This window comes from Cynoglossus semilaevis, chromosome 1, assembly GCF_000523025.1.
Source record: "Cynoglossus semilaevis isolate Cse_v1.0 chromosome 1, Cse_v1.0, whole genome shotgun sequence".
In the NCBI taxonomy this organism is placed as follows: domain Eukaryota; kingdom Metazoa; phylum Chordata; class Actinopteri; order Pleuronectiformes; family Cynoglossidae; genus Cynoglossus; species Cynoglossus semilaevis.
Window position 1 is genome coordinate 16,029,078 of NC_024307.1, and position 8,842 is coordinate 16,037,919.

The window sequence follows — 8,842 nt, forward strand, 5'->3', positions numbered from 1 at the left end:
CAGGTTCGAGTCCACCAGCTGCCAAGTTACCACTGAGGTGCTGTGAGCAAGGCACCGTCTCCACACACTGCTCCCTGGTCCTTAAAGCTGTTCACTGTTCACTTTGGTGATGGGTTAAAAGCAGAGGTCACAGTTGTGTGCAGTGTCACAATGACAAGGAGTTCACTTTCCTCATTTTCCTAACTATAGAGACCCAGTCCTTTTCTGAGGTTCTGTCCTCACCACACGTCTGGACTGTCAAACTGACGTCTTCTTCTCTTTCGCAGGTTACGGCCATGCGGCGCCCAGTACCGACTCAGGGAAAGTGTTCTGCATGTTCTACGCCCTCCTGGGGATCCCCCTCACTCTGGTCATGTTCCAGAGCCTGGGCGAGCGCATCAACACCTTCGTCAGGTATCTGCTGCACCAAGCCAAGAAGTGCCTGGGCATGCGTCAAACCGAGGTCTCCATGGCGAACATGGTGACGGTGGGGTTCTTCTCCTGCATGAGCACCCTGTGCGTGGGGGCCGTGGCCTTCGCCCACAGCGAGGGCTGGAGTTTTCTGCACGCCTTCTACTACTGCTTCATCACGCTAACCACCATCGGCTTCGGGGACTACGTGGCTCTGCAGAGGGACGACGCGCTGCAGAACGACCCGCGGTACGTGGCCTTCTGCTTTGCCTACATCCTCATGGGCCTGACGGTGATCGGAGCGTTCCTCAACCTGGTGGTGCTGCGTTTCCTCACCATGAACACCGAGGACGAGCGGCGGGACGCCAAGGAGAAGGCCCTCATGTCCGTCAGCAAGTCCAGGGGGGAGGTGGCCCGTCTCATCCCCTTCTCCGCCTCAGCTTCCTCCACACCAGTAGCAGACGACGCCACGAAAGCTAAAGATTTAAAAGGCGTCTACACCGAGGTGCTCCACTTTCAGACTATTTGCTCGTGTTTATGGTACAGGAGCAAAGAGAACCTGCCGGGCTCGGCCTCCATCCCTCAGGAGCTGACGTTCTCCGATGCCTACCTGCAGCAGAACATGGACTGCCCTCGCTACATGGAGCCAGTCTCCACGGGCTGCGTGTGCAGTCCACGTCAGTGCACCAGCATCAACTCCATAACAACAGGCCTACACATTCTCTCTCCGTTCAGGGTCTTCAAGAGACGCAGCTCCGTGTAGCCGCTCACTCCAGTGGGTCTCCGCAGCAGAGACGTGACTGCTGACAGAGATGTTTGTGGTGCTAAAAGCCTGGAGTCGCTGGAAGAAAATCCACGTGCAGCGCTGAACAGTGAAGCCTCTCAGAGCTGACAGTGACATTACCTGGGTCAGCGCACATGGACACAGGGGAACAGTGTGACATGTTTGCAGATGAAAGCAGTGCAGGTGCAGCAGGAGGTCACACTTCCACCAAAAATGACTTTTTTGGTTGAATAAACTGAGCAATGGTGCAACAAAAATGACAGAATAACTGAAACAAGTTATTCACACTACAGTGAAGTTTCTGTTCCTGTCTTTAATTTTCCATCATCGCTGTTTCTGTGACTGGAGCAGCATCAGTTCAAAGAGAGTCGGACGTTAGCTAACGATGGGCGTCTTATCTACGATCAAACACAAGCCTTCCAGTTCACGTGACAGACCATTTACCCAATGATTCACTGTAGAAAATGTTGGACAGAAATCTGGCTTAGAAAAGACTAGAGTTGGAAAAGACGGTTCCAAAGCCTTTTAGGAACTAAAAGTTAGCTGCGAAGGAAACTAAAAGATGAGTTAATAACCAAGAACATTTTCTAAGAATATTCAGATGATGTCCTCAGGTCAAAGGAACTCTGAAAATAACTAACGTATATCGCAAAAATACTCAGCCAAAAATGTACAGGCAAAAAAAAAAACCCTTTTTTTTTTACTAAAGGTTAATTAAAAAAATAGTAGAAAGAATTAGCAAAATGAAATCTAAAAAGTCACCAAGAAATATCGCTAATATCAAATTTAAAATTACAAAGATGTTACAAGAGAGCAAGGAGGCTTTAGAACGCAGGTTCTCAAACTATGGTTTGCGTACAATTGTTTGTACTCGGGCTCCAAATTAGTGGAAAATAGCGGGATGAAAAGCTGAGCTGCAGCCGTGGCATCAAACTGGAAGAGAAGTGGAAATCGAGGGAGAATATTAAGTACGAAAAAGAATCCCACTTTCAAAAGCTGAGTAAAATCGACTGCAAAAATTGCGTTACATTAGCCAGAAGATGCTAACTGAACTGAACGTGTTCAGAGGCTGAAGGATCAGAAACAGCTTCTTCTTCTGCTCTGCTCCCCGGCGTCATGTTAAAGTCCCACTGGTGTCATTTTCGGTTTATTTTTTATTTATTTAAACAAACTGTGTTTGTCACAAGTGTTGTGCTGACACATCGCTTCATATGAGTCACACGTGTGTGTGTGTGTGTGTGTGTGTGTGGTTGTCCCTGTTGTTGTGGGCTTTTTTTCTGGTCTCTGCTGGAAACGCTGCTGCGTCACACACTCATACTGCTGCATTATGTAAGACCACAAGTGGTAAAGTTTGTTTTTTTTTAATGATAAAAGTCCAACACGAGTGAGCGCGTTAGTAATGAAGTGCAGTCGTCAACAAGTAGAGAGTTTTTTTTTAATGATAAAAGTCCAACATGAGTGAGCGCATTAGTAATGAAGGGCGGTCGTCAACAAGTAGAGACTCTCAGCAGCAGCAGCAGCAGCAGCAGTAACAGCAGCAGCAGCAGCAGCAGCAGTAACAGCACCAGCAGTAACAGCAGCAGCAGCAGTAACAGCAGCAGCAGCAGCAGTAACAGCAGCAGCAGCAGCAGTAACAGCAGCAGTAACATCAGCAGCAGCAGCAGCAGCAACAGCAGGAGGAAGAGGAGGAGGGGGAGGGGGGAGAACGAGGCCCCGGCGCCCCCGCCAACCCCCCCCGCCGAGCCAGCAACCACGGCAACACCAGCAGCAGCAGCAGTAACAGCAGCAGCAGCAGCTCGGCTGCAGTGAAGGTGGATTTTACTGAACGTTGTAGCTCAGAATCAGTGAAGGCGACGTCTCTACGGCTGCTGAACTTCAACACTGTCGTCGGTTTAAATGATAAACAAACGTTAGTCCTTTTATTTGTGCCACGATGTGCGAGTCTTTGCGATCCACGCGGCCCTTCTGTGTCTAAGGCAGATGTGTAAGGCAGGCGTGATAACCGCTACACCGTGGGACACAGCCAGTTGACCAGAGAGTGAGCAAAGCTTTGGCACCAACAGTTGAAAACACCGTCTCCTGTTTTCCGTGTTTCGTTAAACTGCTCGTATCTTGACAGAGTAAATCTTACAGGACGTTTTGCTCCTGATGATAAAATCCCCCCAAACTGCTGACATTGTTGACAAACTACTCCAACATACAGTACTACGTTACTTGATTCGCTGAGCTGCAGTAGGTGTGTAGGTGGTTGTAGTGAGACGTCGTTCACTGCAGTGGCATGTTGTGTGGTAATAAACAGTAAGACCATATTGGACCTGATACTGGTGTTGGTATCCAAATCAACTTCCTGTCTGGCCTTTAATCACGCTTGTAAAGATTCTAAACCGAAGCGGTGGCAGAAAGGTGGAGGTTGCATGTTTACGAGGTCGTCTCTGCTCGTGTGTTCGATACCGGCGGTAGATTTGATTGGTTGGTCGGAGCGGAGCGTCCTCGAACTAGGACTGGTGATTTGTTGCATGCCAATGTGTCCCTCTACAGGACATTTAACCCCAAGTGTCTCCTCATGGACCCCTCTCAGTGTGTACCCTACAGTGCTGGACCCAGGCCCGTATAAATGGGTTGCTGTGCGTCAGGAATAGCATCCGGCGTAAACTCGGTGCCAAATCATACGTGCAGATAATCCTCCACGGCCTCCCATTGAGGTGGGAGCAGCCAAATGTCAAAAAAAGGCTTTCCTTCCAAACGCTCCACTGGAATCTCTCCTCCCAGTTCCGTTTCCCGCCGCGCTTTAATAGAGTGCAGTGAGCAGAGGCTCGGAGATGGTCGGTCCAATCAAACACAGCACCACAGAAGCACACAGTCTGGAGCGTGTGTGTGTGTGTGTGTGTGTGCGGCTCCACACACTCATCCTCGACTAAACACAACCACATCTGGGCCAAACAGGAGACAGAGAGTATTTTTAGTGTCAGGCTGCAGTGGCAGATGGGAGGGGGGTTTCTGTGTTTGGACAATGGATAATGAGCTGGCTGTCAGTGGCAGACAACTGTGTGATTGATGGAAAACTTTCAAATCCACCCTCACGCGCTTGCTTTTCCGAGTGTTCGCTTGTATATTGTTTTTTAATTTCCTTCTGTGGGCGACATGAGGCGAATGTCATGTTCACTTTATTTCTGGCTGCTACAACATTTCACATTTGACTATTTATTTCAAACAGAGACCAGGAGATAACGGTGAGAGCGCCGTACATGAGAACACGCTTGGAGCATTCACCTCCAGTTTTACTGTAATCACATTCAAAACAACACTTGACCAAAGTGATGGACACTCTTAATTAGAAATATTAGAGTATATATATATATATGAATAGAAAATAAAAAGCAATAAAAACATTGAGGTTGTATATATTTAAGGTTTAAAATATGTCACTGTATTTCTCCAGGTTCAGTCTCTACCTGGATCTAAAACAATCTATGAATTGTATGGATTAAATTATGTATTTTTTGTATTATGTTCATTAAAACCTCAGTCAAATATGGTTGAGGTTTTTAATTCCTGGATTTCAAGAGAAACAAACGTCAGGTTTAGAAAATATCTTGCTGTATTTTCACATCTCAGTGTTAAACTGCATTCTGGGAAATGCACCGCAGGGAGTAGGAGAGAGAAAAGAAAACCACTTTAAATACTCAAACTGTATTTTATATTTTGCTTCATGCAGAGAGAACATTTGAAATGAGAATCATTTCTGTTATTGTTCTCCCGATGATTTAACTCCAGGGCATTTTGTTTTATATTTCTATTGAATATTGAACATGACGAAGAAAGAAAAGCCATATTTTTGTTTCTTCTCTCGATTCCCTTGTGTCAACATGAACCCTCTGTACGCTCATGCAGGTGCTGGACCACGTTTATTCAAGTAGGACCGGACTTTTTGTGTCGTACTTGGAAAATAAAGATTTTAATCCCATCCTTCCTTGTGTTGTTGAAGAGAACTTGGGAAAGTTGGGGGAGGAGGGGAGAGACGGTGAAACACCGGACGGAAAAGAAGAACAAGAAAAGTGAATTTATAATAAAGGTCGAAAACAAGAGTGAGTGTCAGTGAGTTTGGAGAGCAGCTCTGAAACATCTGGTTTCAAAAATATCCACTGGTTCGACTGGTTGTGCAACAGATTTCCATATTAACATAAGTCTATATGGAATAGCGACAAAGTCTCCTTTTTTCAGGAACAACAAACATTTGCTAACTGCCTCGACCACGAGGGTCAATGTTTTCTTCCAAAACACTCAGTGTCAAAAATACAAGTTAAGATCCTATTTAGAGGAAAACAGATCATTCATGAGCTGAAATTCATCCAACCTGAATATACAGTTATTAAATCTCCTTTAGTGACAACTTCAGAGTTTTACCGTTTTACAACGACAGCTGTTAGCTGATTAGCTTCGTAATAATTCAAGACAGAAACTTCCAACCAATCCCTATACTGTGTGGACATTTACTGTACGGTTTTGTTTTTTTAATCTCCTCCTTTTCTGCTTTGGTAAAATCCTGCTTGAATGTATAGGAAATGACCACTTGGCCCAGATGGCGCCACCTTGGGAATCCTGACTGAAGTCCAGTTCCGGTCATCATAGAGCAGGTTAGTCAGCAGCAGACCAACGGTCGCCTGATCTTTATGTCCCAGCCTGGGGCAGGATGTAAATGTCTTTGTCCGCAGCCATCGTCAGGTGGTGCAGCAGCGACGGGGGGGGGTGTGTGTGTGTGTGTGTGTGTGTGTGTGTGTGTGTTGTGGCCGCCGTTATCAGTCTGTCAGAGGTGTGTGTTCAGCTGAGCTGGTCTGGAAAGACTTTAATTAAATCCAATTAAATCCGGTCTTTTTAAATGTGATCTCTGGTGCGTTCACATTTATCATAAATGAATCATTATCAGTGACGGATCTGATGAAAAAGGAGAGCAGATTTCATTTGGTCCTTGTTGACGTGATGTCATTTTTTCCTTTCCTTCCTTGACTTTTGTCACAATTCATTTGGTCCTTGTTGACGTGATGTCGTTTTTTCCTTTCCTTCCTTGAAAAAAAATCTAATTAAATTAAATCTACAGTGCATTAGTTTGGATGAATTTTAATGACGTTATTATTCTGCCTGTTGTTTGGACTCACATGAGCAGTTCTACCATTATATGAAGACACACTTTTAGTTTCAGGTTTTCGTGGAATTTTGTTTTTATGATTATTTCATTCAGCCATTATTTCAGAAGTATTTCTTTTTACTGGTGAACACCCAGTCTCAGTTAGTCACCGTGTAACTAAACCAGGTCAACGTTTTCTTGTTTCCAGGTTAAAGGAGAATCCCACCCACAGGTGATTATACGTTTTTTTAATTTAAAAAAAATCGGCTAATTGTTTTGGACAATGCTCATAGATTGGACTGAATATCTCCTTTCCTCTTGACCACCACATCAGAGCAGCTTGAAGGACCTGGCGTTGTTCCTGCCAGTCTGCCTTCAGCCATTAGATGTGCAGAGAAAAGCAACAGAAGGAGTATCCACTCCACAAATCCCTGTATTGCCCCCCTGTGGCTGGAGCATCTGCTGTTTTCTACTTTGGCCACAGACCTGAGTATCTGTGTCGAAGGCAAAAATAGTTCCACTCAGAAGGTCAGCTCAGACATGACATCACCTGCTCTCTCCTGTGTCAGGGATGAAGGCTGAACGTGGAGGTGTCACTGACGTCAGCGACCACTAGGGGGACAGTGGTCAGGTGTAAACCTGGGCTGGACCACAGTGTGACGACACCTCCACCTTTACTCTTACCTCTTTTGTGATCACATTTAGCTGATTTAGATTCTTTGGTCTCATGGCTAAGAAATAGTGACCTCTAACGGTAAGATTGGTTACTTACTTACCTGTCGTTTTAACAAGAACGTCAGGGATTTAGAGAGTTTTAACAAATCGCTCCACTGTCACTGCTGGACCCTCCTGCTGCTTTTTTAATCAAACACAAATTAAAGAAACATGTATGGCTTATAACCAGAAAAACCATATGTATATATGTGTGTATATATGTGTGTGTATATGTATATACGCTGCTGATGAAGATGTTGTCTGTCATCTTAATGGTCATGAATAAAACATAAGAATGATTTCAAGCTTAATGAAAAAATGAACTGTTGTCTGTCATCTTAATGGTCATGAATTAAACATAAGAATGATTTAAATCTTAATGAAATAATGAACTTTAGATGATGACGACGATGATGATTAAATCTCTTTTTTGTTGTTGTTTAGATTTGTGGTTATGACTCAACCGGAACCCCAGTCAAGGCTGGTCACTGGGTTAGGGTCCATTTTAAACAGTAGATGGCAGCAAATGACTTTTTGAGGTAAAGCTGAAACAAATGAAGAAGCAAAAATGAGCGAACAGAAGAAGGAATGGAAGAGAGAGAAGAAGTGGAACTCCGAAAAGTTGACTTGAGCTTGAACTTTGTACCTCCAGGTTACAGCTGCTGTGCTTTAGCTCCGGAGTGAGTCGTCTACAGTCCGTGCACTTGTGGTTCTTCTTCTGCTTCTTGGAATTCTTCTTCGGACATGGAGGTAAAGGCGCAGCTCTACAACGCCTTTGCACAGAATAGAAAAGCTCTCCTGCTCGCTGGAGTCGGCGTGGCCGCCGTGGGACTCGGGCTTGGATATAAATACCTGCGGCAGAAGCCAGAAACGTTGGTTCGAGTGGGCGTCGTGTCGCAGCTGCTCGTTCATCCTCTGAAATCAGGCAGAGCCGTGAGTGTGGCTCTGGCTGAGTGTCAGAAGAAGGGGCTGAAGTTTGGAGAACTTCAGGACAGGTGAGGGTCAGGGCTGAGGGTCAAGGGTGAGGGTCAGGGGTCAGGGTGAGGGTGAGGAGACTACAGTGCTTCTTTAACACAGAGCCACGGGGAAGTTGACAGCATTTGTCAACCTGCTGGTTTGGTTTGGACATCTCGAGTCTCAGTCATGGACTAGAGAGAAATAAAAAATGATTTAGACGTAGATAAGAAAAGACACTTATATTTATATTTAGACGTAGATAAGAAAAGACACTTTAAAAACGAAGACACTTCTATTAACAATATAGATAACATTTAATATAAAGTAAAAAAAACGGACTCAATTACAATTAAACACAAAACAACAAAATAATAACGTGCAGGTTTGATAACAAACGACAAGTTTCTGTTCCAACATGTCTCTCTGTAATCGTTCCCAGATCAGCTCTGAAGTTCTGTGTTAAAAATAATGTCTAATGCTAGTTTTCTATTTCTATAAACGAGGCCAGTATCCATGGTAATATGTGACGTCATCAATCCTAACGAGTTTTTTTTCCCCGACAGTCGTTCCTGTAACTGAGTTCAGGTTTGAATGTGTGTGTGTTGTGGTTCGTTGGCAGACACTGGATGGTGACGATGGACGACGGTCACATGGTCACAGGCCGACAGCAGCCTCGACTGGTGCTGGTTTCTTTGACCTGCGAGGGAAGTCAGGTTTGTTTGAACGGACCAAACATGGAGCAGCTGATGTTCCCGCTCAAACAGCCCGACAACCGTGTGGTCAGCTGCAGGTAAATGTCCGGTGTTGTCCAGTGGTGTCCTGTGTTGTCCTGTGGTGTCCAGTGGCGTCCTGTGGCGTCCGGTGGTGTCCGGGGG

At 45.2% G+C, this 8,842-nt stretch overlaps 2 protein-coding genes across 2 annotated transcripts in view; both read left to right on the plus strand.

Annotated features, from left to right (window-relative positions):
- The first annotated feature begins 150 nt into the window (after positions 1 to 150).
- LOC103381717 (potassium channel subfamily K member 3) lies at positions 151 to 2,431 on the plus strand. Its single transcript, XM_074559994.1, has 2 exons — positions 151 to 160; positions 210 to 2,431. The coding sequence occupies exons 1-2, from the start codon at positions 151 to 153 to the stop codon at positions 1,151 to 1,153; spliced, it is 954 nt and encodes a 317-aa protein (XP_074416095.1). The 3' UTR covers positions 1,154 to 2,431.
- A 5,127-nt stretch (positions 2,432 to 7,558) lies between these two features.
- The window catches only part of marc1 (mitochondrial amidoxime reducing component 1), a 5,533-nt gene continuing 4,249 nt past the window's right edge, over positions 7,559 to 8,842 (plus strand). Inside the window, exons 1-2 of the mRNA XM_008313844.3 lie at positions 7,559 to 8,005; positions 8,587 to 8,757. Coding sequence (XP_008312066.1) covers positions 7,755 to 8,005; positions 8,587 to 8,757 — 422 coding nt within the window. The 5' untranslated portion in view covers positions 7,559 to 7,754. The remainder of the gene's footprint in view (positions 8,006 to 8,586; positions 8,758 to 8,842) is intronic.